The sequence below is a fragment of the Strongylocentrotus purpuratus genome, unplaced genomic scaffold (assembly GCF_000002235.5).
Source record: "Strongylocentrotus purpuratus isolate Spur 01 unplaced genomic scaffold, Spur_5.0 spur5_scaffold_6, whole genome shotgun sequence".
Taxonomy (NCBI): Eukaryota; Metazoa; Echinodermata; class Echinoidea; order Camarodonta; family Strongylocentrotidae; genus Strongylocentrotus; species Strongylocentrotus purpuratus.
Window position 1 is genome coordinate 4,962,792 of NW_022145612.1, and position 26,085 is coordinate 4,988,876.

The window sequence follows — 26,085 nt, forward strand, 5'->3', positions numbered from 1 at the left end:
TCGTTATTCACTACAAATTATTACTTCATTTCTTGTTTCGTTTTTTCTGATCACTAATTCCTTCTGCTATTAACAGAAAATAATATTTCGAAAAATAACGGTATCAAATCTATTTCCCAGTTCTTCAGGTTTTCGCATGAGCAAGAACAGAGAACTATTTGTACAAAAACAATATTCCACAGAGCGGAAACATTCAGACTTTAAAACATTTGTAATAGGTAACTCAGTCATTTAGAAATTTCAGATCTTTTTTATTTTAAATCATGGTTTAATGACTTCATCATTCTAATTTAATCTTCCATCAAATTACGCCGTTAGCATTTTAATTATCCGTTTTTTAATCATGTAGACATATCATTGTTGCAAGCTTAAAAAATACTGAGTTAAAAGGCTCAACAATGTTTTTTTTTCTCTCTATACTATAGATAGTATGATGTCAGAATTTGGTGACCTTTTTCTCCCAAATTTAGGAAATATCGTTAGTTATACGCCAGTCACACCGACGATGCCGACGCAAGACCGACAACAGACCGAAAAGAACCTCAATATATCGAATGACGAAGAATCGGTTGGTTTGGAATCGGTGGGCAGTCAGGTTGGCGGTGTGACCGAGGTAAAGGTAGTAAAGGTAGTAGCAAATGCTTAATCTACTCGGCACATAATGAGGGAACTTGCATACCTAATCACTTCGAGAGCACACGTATTTCCTCCAGCAATACCCTACAATAAAATGTTAGTTATCAAGCAGTTTTGTTGTTTAATCAGTAGTTTATGATTATGGAAGAGTTCTCACCTGTTTGCTTTAGCACTTACTGTTTGAGCCGGTTCAAATATTTCATTTGTTATGTGTCATAAAAAAAATACACACATATTTTTAACTATCGAAAATCAATAGTGGTGATTATCAAAGGCAGTTTGGAGAATCAGAGTCGCTATCCTGGAAATTAAGATCAACAGTAATGTCCACATATTTTGTTCATCCTCCCTTTAATACTCACCCTTCTGCCGGTATGGCTGACTGTAATAATACTACCAACATAAGAATGACAAGGATCAAAGAATGTAAAATTATGACCTGATGACCGACACGAAACATCACATTTATTACATTTCTTTTCTTTAGAACATTTACAAGTCATACTGAAAGAACAATCTTCAGATAATTTACTGTTGGCTGGTTTATACAAACAAAAAATAGACAAATCACATTTGAAAGATTCACGAATATATCGGTAAATTATGCAAAATACAATGGTTATTTGTCGAACCACAATAAACTGAGTCTGATACTGAGTTTGCATTGGGGACTAGCCCACCTGCTAATTAACACTAGACTCTTCTGAAACAGACATAATTCCCAGAGTATGGTAATAGAACGGCTAACAAATGTAGGCACGACAATGAATATACGAGTACATCAAACATAGTTTCCCCCAAAATATGATTTGGCGAATCGATCAAACAGCAGAGCAATACATGTATTTATGATACTCATTTAGAGACATGAAATTGATACAATACACCAACAAACTTATTTCTAAAACTAGCCCGTTCAAATTGTAATCTTGTAAAACCATATTTAACAATGCATTACAGAGTAGTTTTTTTTTCTTCATTTTATTAAAAGCAGTTTTGTTGATATTTATTTATGCATCTAAGTTCCGTCTCAGTTTTGCAGACAATAAAACCATGCCTGATGTACACTGGGCAATATTATACTACCGCAAATGTTGCCATCTGATTGTTCAATTACATAGAACTTCAATAGAACTTGAACGTACACACGTTGATGTGGCTAGATTAGCATGTGTGCGCTTGCAATTGGCGCCTGACCGGAATACTCCCCAAGGAGCGCAGCGTGTGCACTATCACGTGCGGATTAACAATTGAATCCAATGATGGGGGTAATAAAAATAATCATGCCACAGTAAGCAGTAAACAAAAGTCGATTGCGCACGGAGATGTCCTGGTTCAAGGCATTGTTTAAAATGTAAAGATATTTACGGCAGTTTAAAGTAGTTTTCGGACTGATCCGAGACCAAGGCAATCATACCCTTGCTTCTGAGGGTTGCGTCTGTGGCTAGAGATTGCCCCAAGACTGTTCTGTATTCTGTGCATTAAATATGCCTGAATGTCCTTCCGTGGCGCAATAGAAATAACGCCTCGTGTACATTGGGAATTATATGTATTAAGTTATATTAAAAGATGGCCTTTTATAAGCTGTAAAACAAATTGCGAATTTCAATGGTTCGCTATCTGCATAATCGCTATATATATATTATTATATTCAATCATGTTTAGTTTACAAGACACCAAAAGATTATCTGTACTGTGGCAGCATTCGATGGCAAGAAGAAAACACAAAGATATAGGATCAAGAAATGACACAAGACCAACCAACATTTGTATTTTCAGTCAATAATACTACAAACAAGGAATGAGTCGGACTGAAGGATATAAATAAATTTAAAATTGTGAATGTTTTCTTTGGTGTCATTGTTAGTATTGCATTAAAGCTCCATTATAATTGTATTATCTTAAAACCGAAGAAAATAAATGTGCTCGACCAACACAAATTCAGGCTAGAAAAATGAAAAGAAAGATAGAGGAAGATTTAACACTTGAATAAATGATACCATGTCCCTGCATTTAGCAATAAATATTATTGTACTGTTAGTTTAAAATTTCATCTATATCATTCTATCTACATCAATTGATAAGTGCATTTCACATTATGCATTAAGCATTACATGCAATTTGACAAAGACCTACAACCAAATTGTTTGTTACAGTGTGGCAAGACTTGGAATGTTAATATTATGACCTCGTAAAAATGAAATAAAGATTGAATAAATATTCTAAATATGTTTGTGTCTTTTGCATAGTAAAAATAGCATTCAGTAATCTATCAATAGTTATGGCATAAATAAAAAAGAAGAAGACAACCAAACAATCTAAGTTCTATTAGATTTCTTATACCCCAGTCATACCGACGAGACCGACACAAGACCGAGAAAAAAATAGCATTACCCCAAAGGCTAGGAATGGTCGGTTTGGAGTCGGTTTGGAGTCGTGATAGGAATTGGTTTGGAGTCGGTTTGGAGTCGGGATGGGCATTGATTTGGAGTCGGTTTAGAGTCGATTTGGAGTCGGTATGGGAGATGGTTTAGAGTCGGTTTGGAGTAGGTTTGGGAGATGGTTTAGAGTCGGTTTGGAGTCGGGATGAGAATTGATTTGAGTCGGTTTGGACTCGGTTTGGAGTCGATTTGGAGTCAGTTTAGAGTCGGTATGGGAGATGGTTTAGAGTCGATTTGGAGTAGGTTTGGGAGTTGGTTTGGAGTCGGTTTGACTAAGGGACATTGTATGACTGTCATCATTCTCATTGCACAGGACAGGAAATTCTTCATATTATTAACTGAGAACGGTTTGGAGTCGGGATGGGCATTGATTCGGTTTACAGTCGATTTGGAGTCGGTATGGGAGATGGTTTAGAGTCGGTTTGGAGTAGGTTTGGGAGATGGTTTAGAGTCGGTTTGGAGTCGGGATGGGAATTGATTTGGAGTCGGTTTGGAGTCGGTTTGGAGTCGATTTGGAGTCAGTTTGGAGTCGGTATGGGAGATGGTTTAGAGTCGATTTGGAGTAGGTTTGGGAGTTGGTTTGGAGTCGGTTTGACTAAGGGACATTGTATGACTGTCATCATTCTCATTGCACAGGACAGGAAATTCTTCATATTAATAACTGAGAACAGTAATAAATGCATAATATATTGCACTTGAGTTATGTCCTTTTACATATTGATATCTAACAAACACGTACCATCGCAAATATTTTCATAAATCAACTCAAATACAATTTCAAATATGATACTGTATTTCCTTCATAAAAAATACAATGTAAAAAATACAATGTAGAGTCAGCACAATCATGTCAAAAGGTCATATGCAAGGCTACCTATTGGCTAGGGCAGTTTTTTTAAAACTCTTCCAGATCTTGTTCTCTGGAAATAATGATGAAATTCTACTAAGTAAATTTTTGTTGTAATAAGAATAATATTTTGTTTAGCCAGTAAAGTTTCATAAGAGTCAAGGCTGTTCTTCATGAGGCTATTACCCCATCAATAATATTGCCAGGAAAGCATTTCAATTAAACCTGGGTGGAGACTTGAAAATCACTGGAAATGTATTAAAGTCTTGTCAAAGGATGGTAATGCGGCCGAGCTGGGATTTGAATCCTCAACCTTAGGATTGAGAGTAAAGTGAATGAACCACAAGATCATAACACCTCTATTTCCGCAGTGATGTAGTGGTACCGGTCTCATTCTCGAGTTTATGATGTCTCAGTCTTAGTCCTAGTCTCTATAACGAGATCCGAACGCTAAATGAATGTTATCAACCCTTTAATCCTGGCCTTGCTCCTGGAAAAGACCACATAGGTCTCAACAACAACACTGTTTGTCAGAGTAATGAAGACAAGTACTTTTACTCTCTATATGCATGATTTGATTGAAAATATAGTACTGGTTTAGACTTGAAAATTACAAATATCAGTCCCATTTTATACGGTGGAATGATTTCAGGAATGCTATCGGTGCTTTGATAATAATATTGCTTCTGGCTTTATTTCTTCAAAGATGTAGGGTTAGGGCTATACCCAGGATTTCTGTTCAGTTAATGGTTACGCTTATGGTAGGTAAAGTGTTTGTCCTGAGTTGGAGTTAAAAAGTTTGTTGGTGTCGGACATTGACCACAGAGCAACTTTCGCCGTAGGACAACCTCATTGTGCTTTTCGTTCAACCCCCCCCCCCCCATACGATCTTCTGCGAGAGCTGAATTAATTTCCATTGTCATGACCTTCAGAGGGCGCTATTCTTTGCAGCACGTAGATTTCGTCCACTTCATCCACAGTCACGAAGACGGTGAAGTACTGATTGCACACGACACGTTTGATGCGGTTGTTAATCATGAACTTTTGAAGCTGCGAAATGGCCCCTGATTTTGTGTCGATTCGCCACCATTCTAAGTAGCCTTTATCCTACAGGAGGAGAGACACAATGAAAGTCATAACCAAGAATTGAAGGATAAATTTCAAAATTTGTTTAACAAGATGAATATGGGCCTGATTTTATTTATTTATTGTCATCAATGATTTGTTATCAACTACAATTACTGAATATTAAACTAAACCTGTGTAAGGAAGGGAAAGAGCGAACATGATGCGGGACGCGATTACTGTGACCCTCGGGTCTCTGCTTCCAACATAACCTATTGGGATATGCATAGTGTACTGCTACACCATGGTTTTGCCTACTCTTTAACGAAGAGTGTAATTGCTTCTTAACCTGCAAAGATGTTTACTCTCCTCCATACGGGGCCCTCCTTAACGTCCTATCCGAGGAACGGAGTGTTTTCCACTGTAATGATTGACCTCTACCACGATTATGAAGCGGCTAATATAGTCTTTGTGGACATAAGAAATATACACAAGCAGACCTAGTAGATTGTTGTTGTTGGTGAATACAATGAATTTACTCACAAAGCGTTTAACGGCTCCAGCTGTGACAAGCATAGTACCATCAGCTGAGAAGTGATAGTCTGACACCTCAGCATAGACTGTGTGTTTGCTTCGTTTACACAACGTATCGGACTCACAAAGCTGAATAGAAAAATGATTATCAAATAGAAGAAACAGGTGATTGATAAATGATATTGGTACTGTTTGAGACATGAAATTCTACACATTTTGATAACTTCATTTGGAGTCGAATCCACTATTAGACAGAGGGATAAACACAAAGGCTTTCCAAATTTATACCCATTTCGGAACTTGATTAGCTTAATAATAATAATAATAATAATAATAATAATAATAATAGCCTAATAGTCCACTCCAAGTTTTATTAAACCGAAACGGAAATTCTTTTTGCCCAATTGATCGTGAGCCTGGCAGCCACTGAGCAGCGCCAGATCGACGTTGCTCTATCCCTTATTGTTGACCCTTATTGTTAACCCTTTGAACACCGGTAAAAGAGTATTGGAAACAGTTAAATAATCCTGAATGATTAAATCAATATGGCACATGAAGATTATGAAGATTACATGAAAACATATGTCAACATACCATTATGGATCCACCTACTACAAGGAATAACATCTCGCTATCTGGAGTGAACCTAATACTAGAAATCGTCGTCTTGTGACTGCTCTTTGCTAACTGGGTACGGCACTCTATATCAAACACCTGAAAGAAAGAAACATCAGATGAAAATCTAGAGGATATCGTATTTGGTAGGGAAACACAGATGATAGTCCAGGAAAAATGTATTATATTTTACTGCTTTCATCACTTGTAGAAATAAAACGGAACCAGCGCGGAAGCTTTTCCTGTTTACCAGATTTAAGCATGGACAGAAGTCGAATGGAGGACATCGCAAAGGGCTCTTAGATATGGTATCATTGCAGAATAAGGAGGAGTAGGGAATAACGAAATGAAGCTGCAAGCTCAATATCGTAGCACTTGGAAAGACATTTTGTTCGAAATTTCTTAATCACGAAACCAATCATTTGACAGATCATTGCTAATGTTACAAATTAGTAAATCATGGTTGAGGAAACGATTAAAAGTGGTACAAGGAGACAGAGGTCCAGCAAAAACAAAAACTTTAAAACTAACAAACAAGCAATTCCAGCAGCAAAGACAGCAACAATTGAAGTAAAGATTATAACCAAAAGAAGAGTTTAGGGTTCGAAAGAAAGAAGAAAAGAATGATACAATCTATGGTATCCATTACCGTGACTTTTCTGTCGCCTGAAACTGCCAGCAGTTTATCATTGGGTGAAAAGACACATCTTGTGACCCGGAAGCCATCGACCTCAAGCATGGTAGGGTCACAGTCATCAATTTTGCAACCATTTAGCTGTATGAGAATAAAACGTATCAGAAACATGTACAATTTTTGGTATACATGTGTATTATTTTTTTTTAAATTAAAGGTTGCATTCCAGATTCTCTTGAAACGTGAATCTGAATCAATAATTTAAAAAAACATGTGTAGATCTAATATGATTACATTCATAAGCCATAAAAGAATATCTTATATATATTTATTTGCCTACAATCACTATGAATAATTTACACAACAGCTTAATCAATTCTTTCTACTTGACTAGGTTTCATCACAGCTACTCGACGTGATGAAACCCAGTCAAGTAGAATGAATGGATTAAGCTGTTATGTAAATTATTCAGATATAACATAGTTACTTGATAGGCAGGTAATATTGTCCGATGCAAAGGTTAATATTACAAATGTACCGCATTATATAATATGTGTTTTCAGTGAATTTACGTAACCACCTCACGCTTTTATAGAAGGTTAAATTCATGATGAGGGTGTTAGGGTAAAGCTCACAAAGAGTCTGTTTGAAAGTAAATACTTATCAAAATTAGTCCTGTTAAAGGGGAATGATATGATATCACTGAACTCACTTTTAAGACTAACACAGTACTATTGGAGCACCCTACAGCAAGCTTTCTATGATCATGTGATAAGTCAGCTGACAATGCTTGTTGGAAAGCAATATGACGGCTTCCAGTTGAAGACCCACTTCTCGACCAGCACTGGTGAGAAAACAAAACAAAACAAAAAAATAATCTAAACAGTCTTTTACATGGTTTAAAATTGTCGGGAAAGGTCAATGATCCTATAAAAAAAAAAGTGTTCTACAGAATCATCAATGCAGACTGCAGAGTGTAAGATAAACTATAAGAGTCATATTGAAAATTAAAATGTAGACCAAAGACATGACTGCCATTCCGACCACTACCACATTTGGGGATTCAATACAACTGGTCTGACATTATTCATGAGCGACTGTGCCTCTTCTACGATTTAAATGCTTAAAATATACCGTAATCTAATAGCATTTCGACTAATAGGAACTCATTTTGACTATTAGAAACCTCGAGCAGGAAGACGTTATACATCTGAAAATTGACATCTAACCGTACGCGCAATTTGAAGTCTGATGTGTAATGGAAATATGGACAAAGTTGAGTCGTCATCCTGCGACTGCAATACAAAAGATACCCTTGAGAAAGGTAGAATATGTCATTCATTGGTCTGGGTCCCAAACCTATCATTCTTGTGTTCCTTGCTGTTACATCTTGTACCATTGTTTATGTTTGATTTGGTTTGAATAAACTTAAAATTGAACTTGATATATACATGCTTGTAAACATAGAATAATTACCGTTATACACAAAATCCGACTGGAATGCTCTATTCAGAGCTAGTAATGGAATAATTCTGGTCACCCTATATTTAAGAATAATTGTGCGCTTCGAGGTTTTGAAATTAGAAACAGGAAATATGGTATCACATGTTTAGTCTAATCTTTTGCCCTTTTTCCATTCGTATTTCGAATGTCGAGCATTGGTAGAGGAATCCTCTTCTCAATTTATATATTCTTTTACATAGCCATAGGAATAACAAGAGTGAGAAAGCTCACGAATAATTGTGTCCACCTTTAGTTAACAGAACTCAAACTTCTCTTTTACACTGTCTTTGAATGAACGTTGTTTTCCATATCAAATCATAATTACTTCCGGCTGAAAGACTATATTGATTTCTTACTTCAACTGCAAGTTGGGTCCCGCTGGAGACGGTGAGGAGATGATGAGAATCGATGAGTTTTGCCAAGATGATCTTATCTTGAGATGGAACTATGCTAAATTCTTTCAATGTTGTCGAATCATCTTTCCTGTTGGATTTCCGAGTAACGCAGCGGGGTAAAGGGGTCACCTATAAGAGTAACAAGGGTTCTTTTTTATGCCATGCTATTTATTGAAAAGGAGATTTAAATCAGAAATATGATCAGACATTTTTAGCGGCTCGTAAAAAATAGGAAACGAATGATCAGAAGATATTTCAATAGACAGATTTACACAAGATAGAGAAACATGTACACCATAACAAGTGTAATCCCGTCATATCGCAGTGTTTACATACATGTACGTGTAAATCAGCGTACCGTGGGTCAAGCCATCGAGGCATGGCAAATAGATCAATATATCAATACGATCAAATCCTTTAAGGTCTACAGTTAAAGGAGAAGGTGTGGGAGTGGTATTATCAGCTTTTGTTTAAACGTTTTCTTTTCAATTTTTGTATGTATTCACGATTCTATGTTGGGGGAGGGGAGGGACACTTAACCCCCCGTCCCTTTTTGTATTAAAGTAAATATAATTCTAAGAAAGCACTATTCTTTCACTTTCAACTTTCATATCAAAGCTTAAAATCACTGATTACAGAACCTACCTTGACTTGACTACTTGTACATGATATGATATCATGGGGATGATCTTGGCTTATCTCGATCATGTCAATTGTCTCAAACTCCTTAGTTTTGTAGATTGTCCTTGCTTTGTTGGCAATGACGTTTTGTCCACAGCAATGCAGCATCTTAAAATATATACACAAATACAAACACACTTTAATCACTTAAAATCTGAAGTAATCAATAAACTTTATCAATTCGTTGTATTTTGCTACACTTTATATGTCAATTTATTCGATATGAATATAGCATTACTTTATATTCAGTACACTCTCCTGACATGCTAGCAATATACTTTTTTTTGTATTGTTTGTATTTTTGTTACAGCTTTTGATGTTTTTATTTAAATATTTATTTATTTTGATATATCTTTTCCAATTTTATATGTTTGTCTTTATATATGTTTTTGGACGCTTTTTTAAATCTAATTGAATGTATGATGTAAACTCACATTTTTAGTCTTTGGACTTTTTGACGAGATTGGATAAAACCTAATTTGAATTTAATTGAATTGAATCACTGGAAATTTCATTCTATAGTTGTGGTGATTCCCATTCCGATCGTAAAAAAAAATTAAAGAATCATAATCTAATGATATAGCTGAAGAAATCTTGTCAATTAGTCATCATTTTCAAGAATATAACTTTGATTATGAATCATCCTTTGAACTCACCGAACACTTTCGAGAATTCCTTTGATTCTTTCCAACCAAAGCCCGGATGCTACCATCGGTTTTGAAGGAGACGCCAAAAGTACTTCCGTCGATCTGAGGTCTGGAACCCTTCTCAAACTTCCACACCTATAATTATGAATTCGATACAAATTCGTGAAAGCCAAACTGTACTAGAAGCACTATCCCGAAACCCCCTTTAAAAGTATGCTCGGACAGAAAGTTCATCAGTCAGTATCGCTTTAAGAAAACAATTGTTTATATATATTATATAGATATAGGAGTTGGAAGGTTAAACTTTATTGGTAAGGGTTATACAGACTGTTTCGCCAGAAGGCTCATCAGTAACTAAATACATTATACATAATGGTTCATCATGCAATTTCAATAAGTCTTGCTAAGCCGGTGTCACTTATACGGACTACATAATAATTTGCAATGTGACATCACTCCATGAAGTATATCGAATGATGAGCTATTTACCGTGTTTTGAAACAGACGATATGATTTTGATAGACGCTTTCGAGGAAAACTTACGTGAATTAGTGACCGTCTGAATATAACCGCGTTTGTATGGGTCGTATGTCCATCATCGCCTATTTCTCGAGAAAAAAAAAGGAAACCAATGACAAAAATACCCCTCCTTGAATACATTACCAAAATGAGTCCACAACTCTGATTGGTCACCAAGTAGTTGCCGCATGCGCCGTTCCCATCATTGATGCATTCCATCCACATGTTGATGATGTCACGATAAACCCCGCCCACATTCAATCGATAGTATTCTGTCAATCTGTTCGTCAGTGGAAACATCTTGCCTAGATGTAGTACCTTTAGAAGGAGTGCAAACAAATGGACCCACTCAAAATTGATACCCATGACATGAGTCGGTTATTTGCAAAATAAAAGTACAAGTAACGTTAGCATGTAAAACGCAATTCTCTTCAGCGCAAGACGTCTTAAACGCAAAACAGACCATGTATAGCTGCACACGGCGTGTGTGCTGACAAGTTGGTTACCAGGACAGTAGATTTAAGAAAATAATTTAAAGAGGCTTACATGCAATATATTACATAAATCTTTTAAGAATTATGTTATACAGTAGGAATGTTATGGTTAGAGCTATTTGATGCATCTCCCTCTGGTGCTCACCAGGTTTTAAGCGCTCCATTCTTTTTTGTCTTGAGCTCTTTCCTTTATCTTTTTTATATTTTAGTGTATCATTTGTTTTGATACCATGCAAAGTCATGATTCTTTTCTCCCCTCGGTCTATTTCCTTACATCCTTCTCTCGAGGATATCTCTCAAGAGTCCATCATGCTGTAGAGAATGCCCAATCCATTCCGTCTGTCTCCCCTTCCATGTTGTTACTATAACTGTCGCTCCTCCCCCACCATCCAACTTATCTATCATCTTCATCTTCCTCCACAACCACATTTCAAAACTCTCCAACATTTTGATGTATGTTGCAGAGGGCGCTACACAAAATAATTTGTTTGTGAGATAATGAAAAACTGAGTGTCAAATTTGAAAGAACATACAATTTAAATGACAAAATCATCTTTGTTTGATCAAAATCGGTTCAGAGACTGCTGAAATATCCATAACTATAACGATTTCTAATACTTGTGTACCACTACAAACGTTAGATGATTTGAAAAAGCCGTTGAAAAAACGAAATAGCGCCTTTTACGTCGTATTTCAGCCAATGCCGATATTGGCTTTTTTGTTGGCATTTTCGTGTTGGTTATATTATGCACAACCAGCCGGCCCATGTATTGATATTTTTAATTAAATAATTAATTAACGGTCACCGTTTTTTTAAAAAGTGGAGCTGAATTGGTATGATCGTATTGGTAAATTCCACACATTTTGGGGTCTAAAATTACCTTCATAGCAATTTTAGGTTCTAAAAGGGCACTAGAAATGTCATAGATAAGAATAAGAGCAATAACCATGCACTTTGAAGGCATTTGCGGTCTGAAAACAGAACTCAACTATCCCTTTAAGTTTTGTTGATGCATACTTTTCGTTCAATCCCAAAACAAAAGTGACTGAACTATTTTTGTAAAGCGTCCAAACACACAACTCCCATTATACTTACTGTTATACTCCCCGTGGATCCTTGTACAGCGATGTAGTAACCATCTTTGCCCTGAGCACAAGATAGATTACAGAAGTTTACATTACCATCCCTGTCTGTCCAACGAGATAACTGTCGCCCTCTAGTGTTGTAAACACTGAGCAAGCACCAGGTAAGTGTGACGATTAGCCCGTTGCTAAGAAACGAACAATCACGTACATGGGCATCGTGAACTATCGCAAACTTTTGACTTCCAGTTTGCAAGTTGAATACCTGCAATAAAATTGATATTGGAAGGCAAGGTCACGGAATAAACAAAGACAAGCTATGATCCATTTATGCGTAGGTGGTTAGAACTATTGGGTTTATTTACATGAGAAAAATACGACATTGAGAGCCGTACAGATGTATGCCTTTCTTATTATTTTTGGGTTGGTTGGTTATATTATAACACTTCACGGAATATGAAATAATAATAATCACGGAATAAGAAATTCTGAAATATCTCCATTCCAATATTATGCCTGTTAAATTTCAACCGCTTTGTAGACAGTTACAAAGAAAAATGATCCTTTCCATTTGAGTGCCAAGTTGCTCGCGGATCTAGCCAGCTCCAGAGACAGTTCGGCATACCTCTGCATTCTTCATAGGACTTACATGGTACCGACTCACGATCATATAGGTCTATCTAAGATGGTTGAAGTACCTCGAGCACCACTTGCCGAGCTAAGAGCGCTGATAATTCTTAAGGACTTGGAACATTTCGGGACACCATCTTATGTAGTTCCCAAATAATTAATCATATTTATGTACGAGGCATAACAACTTACGATTAATTTATTTTACAGTTAGATAGCAAGAAACGATTACTTGAAGCAAGATTTAAGAGATACAGTAGATTGTTTTTTCTGATTGATTTTATGTCGATATTCTGCTAGGTGTGTGTACATACCCTAACAACATTGTCAGCCTTGGCACACGACGCTACTAATTTATTCTTGTCACAAGTACTGCATGCTAGGATGGCCGAACCAGGGAGCAGTGCCGTGTCAGAACTATTAGCTTGCATCAAAGAAGTGTTCCCAACTTGGATCGAGTACTGTAAGCTGAACGAAGAATCCCATACCTACATCAGAATAATGATAGTCCAAAATTGAAATGATTATTAGGCTTCATTTATTTAGATATTTAAGCAAGTTTTGTGTCATTGCAAGAATACTTTATCGGGAGCTTATTTGGCATACCGTAGGGTTCTTTGTAATAAGAAATCAACACGCACGATCCTCTCAGTGATACAAAGAACTTCTGCTGAACAGGTTATACTATATATATAATTACAAGAGGCAGATCACGGCAAGGCGTTCATCTTCAGAATAAGGAGGGAGTAAATGAAATACAGTCGTACTGCACCCGGAACTCCCTGACTGGTAGATGCAATAAAAAAAATCATATAGCGCTCATGAAAAAAATAAAATCGCAATAGTTCCTCAAAGCCAGTTCGTAGATACAATCTGCGCATGGCAGATAAAGGTAATTTGCACCAAAATGTAAAAAACCCACCGAGACATATACTAGATGTATACTCATGAAAGTTAAGCAATCATTATTCATTAACGCACCGACCGTACATCCTATGGAACACAGGTGGAAGTATTGTTGTCAAGAGAGCAAACAAAAGGAATTCATCATGTTCATGAAGCACATCCATTACTTTGGCAATTATTATTCTAAAATGCACAAAGTACGACTACTCCATGTGTAAAAGATCTGCGGATATAATGAGGTCATTTTTACTATATATGTTAAATACGAACTGGTCTATTGTAAGAAATGATCCAGATATAAGAATGCATCAGATCACCTTAAGGAAACCTGATGTATCTCCAGTCACGAGCTTAGTTTCTCCATTGCATTCCACAAAGCTGCACCTTATCAGATCCGAATCCTCGCAAGTGATGTTCTTGACGTGTGGCAGAATGCAATCTGTACGACTGAAGTCCCAAATACAGACGCCTTTGGTTGGAGAGCAGGTGGCCAGGAGGGACCCGTCAGAACTCACGCTCAAGTCCGTCACGTTGTCTGCGTGCCCGTGAATGAGCATCCTTGCCTTCCCCTCAATGATGTCGACAATCTTAAGAAAACAGAGGAAGTCATACAACTAGCATGTTTTGATTGTATGCACACACGGCATAATCTAATAACTAAAACAATAACAGCGACAACAAGAACAACCACAATAATAATTCAAATAATACAAATAAATAATATTGATAATAATGATAATATTGATAATGATTGATTGATTGATTGATTATGATGGATATTTGAATAGAGCTTATATCACCTCACAAGATGCCAATATCACTCCTGCTCCAGCAAGGCTACCGATTTCATTGCTCACAGTATTCAAGACATTATATCCTACAGTTACCCGTTTGACATCAAAGTGGAGAGTGGCAAATGGAGATTAAAGTCTTGCCAAAGGACACTAGCGCAGCTCCGATCATATTTTGGCAATGATGTATAAAGAGGAAATTAAAAAAATTTGGGGAAGATATTTGATGTAATTGCTTTTTCAGAAAGATCATGTGGCAGATAATTTTATGATTAATTAAATATTGACATGACTGCGTCTGTAAATACAGGTATGTGACTCCTGTAAGACCGGTCGGCATATTGTTATTAGGCTGCTACCTCACAACAAAGTTGGTTACTCTGGTGGGGCTAAAAGTTAGTTTGCTTTTAACATGGCATTGTCATGAAGGTTAGTTTTAAAGGATGCCTTCTTTATCTATAGTAATGTTTGCAGGGAAAACACAGAGGTGATCACTGTCATGATGTTGTTCAACATGATGTTGTAGTTATTGTAGAGCACTAGCAGTGGTCTCCCAGGTGGTCCCATAACCGGGAGGTTTCGGGTTCGTAACCAAGTCGAAACCTAGAGCCATTTCGTACGGCTTTAATCCTAAATTGTAAAGTCTCTCGGAAATGACTTAAAGCCGTAAACAAACTGGTTGCTTACCTTCAAGTATGTACGTGCTTTCTTAACAGTCAGGTAAAATGAATCATCGTCGTATTAAAGTGAGCATATAATCTTAAAGGCGTCGTGATGTAGTGGATACGTCGTCGGACTGTGGGTCACAATATGGTTCGAGTCCCACCGGGTCACTAATGTTCTTTCGCAAAAAAATTATCTACATTTTGCCATTCTCCACCCAGGTGTCAAATGAGTACCGGTAGGAAGGAAATCCTTGGATATACTTTGAGCACCGAAATCGGTAGCCTAGCTAGAGATGGGGTAATATTGGAGCGCCTCAAGCACCTCGCGTGGTGGATATAAGCGCTATGAAAATAACAATATTTTTGGCATTTTTAATATCTTGAAGTTTACCTGCACTTGTCCGCCATAACCAGCCGTAAGAATTTCCTTGCCACTTGGTAACAGTTTGGCACACGTAGCATATTTACCTGCAGGGCTATGTGTCACACTTGAAAGCAAAGTACGTTTATCAACCCTGAGAAAGAGAGAAAATATTTAGGAATAACATGACAGTCGTAAAAAATATACACTGACGAAATACCAAACAAAAAATGAATGGATAAACCAGTAATACACCAATAAAACTACTGAAATAATAAACTTGTGTATGAACATTAACACAATATAGTTACATGAGTTATCCATGTGCTCTAGTGGCGCATATATAATAAGGTTAAACTATTGCAGTCCCACACAATTCATGGTTGAGCTGAAAGATTTCTGGTGCCAATAATTTATAGCCCGAAGTCGAACAGATTAAATCTAATGAATCTTCAGAACACAATGGACCTTTGCCTTGGACCGTATGGCAGGTAGACCTTCGGTACTATGGATAGTCGACTTACACTTCTGCCACATAGAAACCATTTTTGGAGGCTCTGGCTGCACTAGCTGCCTTTGCTCTCCTGTGTACCTCGGAGACCTGAGGTAAGCATAGACTAGTCTGGATCATATCTCTCCTGCAAGCCCGGAAGCGATTAAAGACCATCAACGACCTGAACTCATTGCTCATCCCGACGTCCTGTTTACGAACAAAAAAAGATGCATACCTATTCATCGGGTACATAAACAACTTACCAATACAATGTACGCTACGACAGTGGAGGTGTCGTGGTATGATGGTTCATTTCATGACTCTCAATCTAAGGGGTTGATGGTTCGTATGCCCGCACGGCAAAATTGGCCTTTTGGCAAGACATTAATCTAAATTTGTCACTCTCCACCCGGTGTTACATAAACATTGTTGAGCCCTCAGGAAAACAGCATTGATGCTGATGAGGTTTTCTTGAATAAACAACATTATATTGTTATTCATTGTTAATATTATTATTACGCTGAAATTTATTGGTGCATACCTAGATCAAATTTATATCCGATTGTTGAGATATAATACTAGCTTGAAGATGTGGGAGCATATTTTTCTCTGCCACATCGTAAGTTTTGTGACTTTATCGAAATGTATCCTTTACCTTGTCATTTGCCACCTTCTCTGACACTAGATAATCATAAACCAGATCATGAAGCCAAAAGATTTGATCTTTGTCGTCTGAGTGACAACCGGAGATCGCAAGATGTCGTTGAGTAAGTATCTTCATTCGATCTTCTATTTCTTCTGTTGAACACCCCTCCAGCATGCTAAGAATCTGTCGGTTTGTAAAACAAGACAGCAATAACAATGAATTATAATATTCATTTGGTCTTCAGTGAAAGTGTCTTGCACTGTGGAGCTAACAATATTTATTTAAAATGTATTAATCAGTGTCATACATTGAACGATATGAAGTTTGGCTGAAATGGGCTCTGTTAATATTTGGCAGGTGAATATTGTGTCCGTAGACATGGCATTGTATCACATCTGGCAATCTTTGCACAAATTAATACTTAGGAGGAAGATAATCATAAGTACATTTCGGTTATAACTAGTGTGATAATCGATGCGTTGTGTCCTCATGAAAATGTGTGTATGAGATTATCATTGCTGTTATCATCAACTTGGTTACTATAATGATGCGATAATATTTCACGAGTGTGCGGTGAAACATATTAAAAACAATTAAAAAACAATTATTATTCAAATAACCTTTGATGACAACCTCGTTCCTTGATCGAACACTGCAAACCAAGAGAAGAGTCTCATGACTTCATCGCGAGACGGCAGCTCTTCCACACTGAGATGGATTGCATCTCGAGCCGTCGACAACTTCTTCAGATTTTTCTCTTCAAGCTGCGTCACGTAGTACTCCCATCGATGTCCATGCTCTCGAAGAAGACTGCCGATGATGGAGATGACGAGTGGGGAGCCGTGGCTAAGCTGGTGGATGTGAGCTGCTTGTGGGGGAAGATCGCTAGGCGAAGTCATCGTCCATTCCGACAGAGCCTGCAATGACTGCGGTTCAGAAAAACCTTCAAACAGAACGATTTCTTCCTTGCGACCTGAAATATCAGACATTTTTCGATGTAATATAAGATTTCCTGACTATTATTTAACTATAAACTGTAGTTTTGAAATATCGACGCATGTTAAAGAATTTGAATATATTTTCATCAACTTGCCTGAAAAAATAGAGCATCATGGAATATGTATATATACCACGTATCTTACCTAATGCACATGAGTGAAGACCTTTGTCTCGTGTTGTGACGACAACCGTAGAGCAGACTTCAAATGCACCAATCACGTCTTGATCCCAAACATCATCGAGGACCAGGAGGGACCTTAAATTTTGACAATACAGTAGGTTTACGGTTGCACCATGTATATCATAATCAAGCATTGAAGTGAATATCATTGCACTGAAAACGTCCTGTAGAGCCTGTCACGTTAAACACAGTAGCACAGTACTTAGAAAGATATATCCTCAATTACAGAAGGGCACAGGATTTTTTTTTTTTATACATCTAACGAATAGACAACTTAAAACTGTTCTTGAAGTCTAGGTCACAAATGGTCTTGTACCTCTCTGCGTCTGGTTCACGGCGAATTTTCAGCTAGAAAATTCTTGAATCAGACGCAGTTGCTCTGTTTGTGTGTTTATTTGTTTGTTTCTTGTCTGATTTTTCCTAATGCATGTTTCTGGACGGGGAGTGCCCAACCTTGACGTTCAATGCACCACCTTTTGATGGCTGCTTGATCGTGATCTGAGTCGCCTGCGCCCATAACAAAACCTAAACCAAACAAATAAATACAATGAATACATGCGGGCCTGGACGAAAAAAACTTGCCGAATTCGTGGTAGACCAGCAGCAGAGTGCATGTTGCACGGCTAGTAGGCTACCTACCTTGGATATGTCTGTGCGATGAGTGTACTGAGCAGGTTCTTCCATTGGTCTTTTGTCTTAGGAAGAGACGGTGCCATGAGGAGCTTGACATCTAAACTCCTGCATAGGGTCTCCAGTCTCTCTGTGATGCATGCTGTACCCCTGACTGCGGCTCCGATCGGTAGCCAGTACACACCATCGGGGAAATACTCTGCATAATAATAATACTAATAATGATGATGATGATAATTATAATAACAATAATTTGTTCATCCGGATAGCGTCATCAGGATAAGTTTTGTTCTTCCTGAGGCCCCTGCACTTGCTATTACCCCAGCAATTGCCAGATACACATATCACCTGGATAAAGAGTAGCAAATATGGATTAATGTCTTGATAATGGACGTTTGGCGCCGGGATGGGATTCGAACCCTCAACTCTTCTATACCATGGCATAAACCCCAAAATGGACCACGAGAGGACAGTCATGTTTATGTGGACAGGTTTCTTTGTATACACACTGATCATCATATAACAGCATTTTCTCAATGGAGGTAAAAGCTCTACCTAGTCCCTCTTTAAAAGAATACGCAATCATAATAATGATAATGATAATAAGTCTTTTGACCCATTGTAGCCTCATCAGTATTGATACTTTTCTCTCTGAGGGCTCGGCAATCATAGAGGCACATGATTACAAAAATGTCCTAAAACGACCCAAAATATCCTTTAAAATTCTTAAAGTGTATTATTTTCTTCAATCAATTTTTAACCAAATTAGAGAAGATAAAGGAAAGGGGAAGGTCAAAGGTATTCGTTAATTGTGGTTTATTCGTTACCAAGTAACTTGGAATACTGACTCAACTCAACTCAACTCAACTTAACTCAAGTAATCCATTCGGTTGATCAAAATATACCAAAATTGTAATCCAAGGACTATTTGTACAATGTCAAAATGTGCATATAATATGACTGTCGTCTGTCGATGAAAAGAGTTAATAAGTCATCAGGTAAACTACGATATATGACTGAGTCGGTAACGTAAGGGGGTAGGGGATCACTGGACTTGACCTAATTAAAAAAAATAGAACTTGCGTTTGATGAACATGAAATCGAAGGGGAAAAGACTCCATAGAATCGCTAGAGTTTTGACACAAAAACTTTGTATATGCCACAAATGCATCCAATCTACATTCAATCTACACTGTCCTTGTGCCACATTATAGTGGGGGTAGAAAAAGAGATAGACAAAGTACTTTTAGATCACTCAATTATTTCCAAGGCAAGATTGATCTACACCAGTACTAAAATAAAAGGGCGGTCGTGGAGTTAATCAAGACCAGAATTGAGTAATTGTGCAGGGCTCTTGTGTTGCACACAGCAATCTTTCCGTCAATAAATTATCGCCTATTGTTTTGTGCAAAAGTGCACGTGGGGCAAATAAGCGATCATGCAGAGAGGCGAAAAAAGCAAGCGAAGTGTTAATAATCTGACTTGCCTTTGACGAGCTGTTCATCTCTGATCGCCTGGTTGATGAGAACTGATTTACCCATCCCACCAAGTCCATGCACAACGAGCCATCGAGTGACTGTTGTAGAGGCCGACGGTGATGTCGATGATGACGACAACGATGACAACTCACGAAGCTTATTGGTGACATCAGCGATTTCAACAGATCTTTCGGTAAGGCAGTCTGGTAAAGAAGGAACATTTCCTCTTCTGCATATAGAGTCAACTAAAAATAGAAATCACATTGATTTTTCTACATTGGTTTCTGCGATGATCCGACATTTTCTCCGGCGACAATATCGATCCGGGCCTTATGTTGCCAAATGTATACGGTTGGAGTTATGATTGCAGTTTGGTTTTCAGATGTTTTGAAAGTTAGGGATGGGGTTAGGTATAGTTCAGGGTCCAGGGTTGAATTATGGTTAGTGTATGAAATTGACATTGCAGCAATTGTCGTCAGATTATGTCGTACAACCGATTTCTTCTTATGATAAAAGAATGGATGTGGAATATGTTAATAGATTAAGTAGTATCCGGGAATAATAACAAATTTCATATCTTCCTAGTGATTTTTTAAAAATCACTATAGCTGTTTTCTATAGGGGCAACACAAAAAATTTTGTCAGCCGACGGACTGGGCTATAACTCCGTTTGTGGTAACATATCCAGATGAAGCCGGGCCCTAGATTGCATTACATGGGAGGGCCATCGTTTACAAAAAATGAGGAAGAAAGAGTAAGTCTGTTGATAATAAATGATGTCTCCACTTGTGCGTTTCTTGACTTACAGTGATTCCTAACCCGATTATTAATATCGAGGCTGCATTCTTTTTTCTCAGTCGGAAATCTGTCAGAAGGGCTAATTACCCTCTTGCCCCTTCTTTTGCTAATAGCTTGTGAATAGGACAATCCATTCACTTTGGCGGAAGAGACTTTAAACAGTAATGAGTGTTCATTTGAATATCTATTGTTAGAATATTTTTAATATCGAATAATGGAATGAGATGGAGATTGGTTGAGAGAGAGAGAGAGAGAGAGAGATAGAGAGTATATGTGTAAGTGTGTGTGATCTAAATATAAGCACATGTACTTACTATCTTCTTGTGGGGCAATAGATAGAGATGACTCGATCTCTGTTAGGAGAGAGAGAGAGAGAGAGAGAGAGAAAGAGAGAGAGAGTATGACATAACATTGGTATAAGTTATCATATCAAAATGGTTTCAAAACATGAAATATCGCAACAATATAATATACTTTTTAAATCCCGACATTTCATTTCACTTCTCCTTCCAAAAAATACAATATTCTGATTTATATTCCTATTTCTTTTGGAGCAAACGATGAGTATGTTTTAATTCATCCAATTTTACATGCTGAATTTGAATCGATTTAGCTTAAGCCGGGCTGTTGATAAAATTATGTCAATGGACAGCCCTACCCCATTTTCCTCTACCATATACAATCCTGTCATGTCTGAAGTATCTCAAGAAAATTTCAATGTGAAATTAACTTTATGAATAATTGATTGTATTGTATTGTACTTCATATCTCACCTGCCTGAAGCCAATCAGCAGCAGCTTGATTACCAATCTGCTTCAGTGATTGGAGGAGCACTTGTGACGTAGCGCCACGTCCATTACGTTTCGTCCAATCAACTAGCACCTGATAAATGCATTCTTGAATGTTTCCACATTTTGCACTCTCGAGATTGGTCAGGCGAATCTCTTCAAGACCCAATGTCAAGCCAAGCCGTCTGTAGTCATCAGGGTGTAGATGCTCCGATAGCTCATGCAGACGGAGAGCAGACAATTGGTTTCCATAGCAATCCGAAATGGCGGACATAATTGCGATGAGTTCTTTTTTTCAGTTGTCTTGGTGATATAGGGTTTGCATCGGCAAATCTTTAATGACCGTATTGCCACGGTCTCATGTTTGAGATGATGCAAATCAAAGACCACCGGTACTGTTATGTGCTGACTATATTGACCGAGCAGGATGTCATTATGATAATGCAATCATATATATCGATGTGTTCTAGCTAATGTGTTTATTATAAACCTGACCTTGAAATTGTTTTTCATTAGAATCTGAAATCAGAAAGAATTAAAACATAGAATTGTATTGTAAATCAAGCCACCAAGGCAAGATCAATAACATTCACATAAATTGACCAATCGGAGCAATGCAAACAAATGCAAAGCGCAATTTAAACTGCATCAATATTATCTTCACTTTAATAAAAATAATCAACATGTATTTTAAAATGTTAACATTAACACATCTACATCTAACGTAAACATGGTTGCTTACTTATAAGCACACACATGCAGTCAGGTATAACAAACAAACCAAACCAAAAATATAACTTACTCAAGTAGACGTGAGACGTTTTATATTAAAAGGAACTATCGAATCAACGTGTAGCTTAAAAACCCTTGATACTTGTGTTCATTAGAGAATTTGAATATTCCTGAATGATTATGCATACAAAAAAACTTCAAATGTGTAAATTATGTTACAATAGTTGGTAAATCACAATGCCATCGATTTACGCTTTACAGTGTTTGAAAAGTGTTATTACAACAACGTTTGGTTGGAAACATCGGATCAACACACATGCACACAAGCGGGCACACGGAATACTTCCGCATGTATGTATGACCTCATGATCATGAAAAGGCTTACTGTCGGCTAGTAAATAACCCTGCTTTTAAATATAGAATGACCTTCATATTTCTTATTCGGTCTATTAAACCAAACTTGTCTATCATTTATGTTACACCGTCCACTCACTCCCCAAATTCAAAAATACCCAGGCATAATGCATGATCATAATTTATACCAAAATCTTGATGAACAATCATATTGAATACAATACTCATTATCATTTGAGGGGTCCACAATTTATTGTACAAGTTCACTAGAAGCATTGCTTTTTAGTGGACCCCTCTGTTTCCAATATGTATTCCTTAATTTGTGTAAATGATTATAATTGATTTGTGATGTTTTGTTGGAAACCGGAAATAAATTTTGAAATAGGAGAAGAAAAAAAAAATGAAATTGAACAATCAATGTAGTGCTACTCGTTTAGAAATATAGCGAGCATTAACATCAGCTCAACGGCACGATCTCTGCAGGATTGATACTATATACTTTCCGTGCACATCACTCAAACTTTATATATGAAATATGAACAGCGGACAGAAGTATATGATCCTTCCCTCGATATCATTAGGAGCTTACCTGGTTAATTAGATTCGAAATCAGATCTATACTGATGAAATCGATCCCAAGATGTTGAGGTACTCCTGTTTGTAGCGTATATCCACTAGATTATGGAAAGCAATGAACAAATGGGCTACCTTCCATTTCCGTCTCTTGTCCTTCCGCTCTTTTTTTATTCGGTCACCTCTCTCCTGTCTACACGGCAGGATTCGCTTTCAGCGTGTAATCTACAAATATAAGACCGCCATATTGTATTCACCAGTACCTTTACACGTTCAATGCATGACATGGAAATAGTACGTGTCTTCAATGCTGTCTTGGAATACAATAATTTCGGTCAACACTGAGCGCCGGGATATGATGAGTCACAATCGCGTTATTATCATAATAACGATCACCACTTCTCCCCGTCATATCAGAGACATCCAGTCATGTCAAGAGTAATAGTCTGTATGACGAAGACCTTATTAAGAAAACGGTGAGGATTCTTTAGTTTCATGAAATCTTGGTTTCAACATTATCCCTCCTGGAAATTAAACGGAAAACCATTACAGCGGCAAATTTATAACTTGACAAAAGGTGTATACCCCTAATTTTATATCAACGAATGTAAGCTTAAATTGGGAAGATATATAGGAGTCGATGACGTATGTGCAAGTGCACCATGGGTACCAAAATCAGGGGAATCCCTTCTGAGAGGGTGTTGTTTGGGCTCATGAACGCTGAGACATCCACTTAATTACGTCATCGTTTTGAGCACATAGTCTACAATCTCATACCCTAGTGAAGACAGCGCACAGTTTTGACTATTTTCGGCGAGCTAACGATGAGGAAAAATCTTATAAAAGCAACTGAAAATCCATGAACGTGACAAAAACTAATACCGTTCAGAATATAAGTTAATGAACTAGACACACACACACACACACACAAAAATCGTTTTACGGAGACTTTTGTCGATGGTGGCAGGGAAAGATCAGTGCTGCAAAATATACAATCATGGGCATAATTTATGTAGGCTTATATTTCTATGTATGAGCGTAGGATAATTTAGGATGATCTATAGAGTACCGAAGTGCTAATGTCATACTCGCTAGTCAGCCTGGTTACTGGTTCTAAACAACAGAGCATGCGCATGATCGAGTTCACTGCGAAATGATTCAAGCAATTGGCTGGAGCAGGTATGAGTACTATTTTTTCCCCTAAAAAATCGCACCCCCCCCCCTTGAGCACCAAAGGAGGGGCTCGTCTTCTTTTTTTTTAAACAAATAAAGGTATAATTAAAGTATTGCAATTTTAAGCAGGGGATGATCCCCGATAAACCTCTGTGGCTTTTGATCAACCCCTTTGCACGTTCATCTTTTGGTTTGATGCTTTTATATCTAGTGTAATTTATATTCAGATGTCTTTTATGAATCTGTGGAAATAAATGAAATGTTGGGAGCCCACTGGGGGCTTCCAACACTTTAGAGAGGCTTTAACACAAAATTGTTTTGATCCAGCAACATTGACGACTTGGCCCGTATGACGTCACACTTCGGTACTGTATGGCGTATTCGCAAGTGCATCATGGATATCACAATTTGGGAAATCCCTTCTGAGTGGGTTGTTTGCGTTCATTGAGGCATCTACTTTACGTCATCAAGGAACATATAATCTATATTCACATACACCTATGTGAAGATAGCGCTCAGTATATTACCGGTATAACGAATTTTATCAACGCGAACGGTAAGAAGAGCATCCTATGAAGCATGTACATGCCTGATTTTTCAGTTTCATTATTCATGAACAAAAATTACTACCGGTCCGAAATATTGATAAATGAGCAGGGAAATGCTTATTATTTGGACGCTTTTTCTGGCCATTATTGTGTGAGATCACGTAACCATTTGAATAAAAATATCTGCCCATTTATTTTCCCATTGATGTACATGTACTACTACGAACACAGGAGAGCAGGAATTGACATGCAATTTTAAAACATCGCTCACACTCTTGTAAATCTTTCGTCCTGCACTCTCAGGCTATAATGTCTTACGTCTGGTAGAAAGGCAACTACATTAGAAGCTAAATGCACTAAAACAAACAAACAAACAACAACGACAAGAACATTAACAAAATTGAAACACAACAAAACTATTATAGTTTTTCCCTATAATAGGGAAAAATAAAGTCGTGGTCAACTTCAACAGATAATGCATTAACATTTAAATTTATTGCATGAGGGTGTCGATGTGAAGGAAAAACTGCCTAGAATAGGCAAAGTGATAGTTGGCGCTGTTCGTATTTGTTTAAATATATCATTGCTGTTTGAGGCCTATAATATAATGACTTCTTTATATGATATTGTTAAAGGGATTTCATATCTTATTGTTCTAATGCATATCGCTAAAGACTAATTAATTTTTTACACCTGTTCGAAATCTGATGTTTCAGATCAAATATTTCTGATCAGTGAACCGTTATTTACAAAGTTGGGAACTTGCCAGACTGGCAAAAGCAGCACGAGCAGTACTTCCAGCGCTAAAGTCGAATTAGGCGAAGAGAGCAGCCTTGGCAGCACAGGCAGCAGATCCCCATAAACAACAAGCTCTTGAACGGGAGGAGTTCAAGCTGGAGCAGAAAAAGAGTAAGCTTGAGCTACAGACAAGACTCCGCGTGGCAATAGCTAAGGAAGAGGTTTTCTTCAAGCATGGAGAGAGCATGACTGCTGCTGCACATAAAGATGTCTCCCAACAGCGAGGAGCCTTGACGACGGAGCCCAGCATATGACTATAGATTTAGATAAGGGTGTCTACCAGCTGAGACAACCCTCAAAGTTACAACCCAACATGGTCAACACTATAGAGAAGGATTTCTCTCAGCATGGACAACCCTTGAAGTATGATACCACCACTAATCAGGTGAAAGAAGAGGATGCATGTACACGTCCTTCAGCACCTGCAAGAGTCACAGATGCAACAAC

The 26,085-nt window shown here is 37.5% G+C and overlaps 2 protein-coding genes across 2 annotated transcripts; both read right to left on the bottom strand.

The window, feature by feature from the left end:
- Positions 1-1,063: 1,063 nt before the first annotated feature.
- Positions 1,064-19,076, bottom strand: LOC100892760 (apoptotic protease-activating factor 1). The gene is made up of 19 exons (XM_030972736.1): positions 19,040-19,076; positions 18,406-18,595; positions 17,729-17,841; positions 17,207-17,559; positions 16,596-16,769; positions 15,972-16,147; positions 15,478-15,601; positions 13,948-14,217; positions 13,039-13,212; positions 12,108-12,359; positions 10,662-10,835; positions 10,008-10,133; positions 9,316-9,459; positions 8,632-8,799; positions 7,485-7,616; positions 6,788-6,913; positions 6,118-6,237; positions 5,533-5,652; positions 1,064-5,031 (listed from the first exon to the last, which is right to left on the bottom strand). Exons 1-19 carry the CDS (start codon positions 19,074-19,076, stop codon positions 4,831-4,833), a joined length of 3,174 nt encoding a protein of 1,057 aa, XP_030828596.1. The 3' UTR covers positions 1,064-4,830.
- Positions 19,077-19,858: 782 nt separating this feature from the next.
- Positions 19,859-23,550, bottom strand: LOC115919364. Its single transcript, XM_030972958.1, has 4 exons — positions 23,136-23,550; positions 21,446-21,979; positions 20,987-21,025; positions 19,859-20,119 (listed from the first exon to the last, which is right to left on the bottom strand). The coding sequence occupies exons 2-4, from the start codon at positions 21,732-21,734 to the stop codon at positions 19,866-19,868; spliced, it is 582 nt and encodes a 193-aa protein (XP_030828818.1). The 5' UTR covers positions 21,735-21,979; positions 23,136-23,550; the 3' UTR covers positions 19,859-19,865.
- Between the last annotated feature and the right edge of the window lie 2,535 nt (positions 23,551-26,085).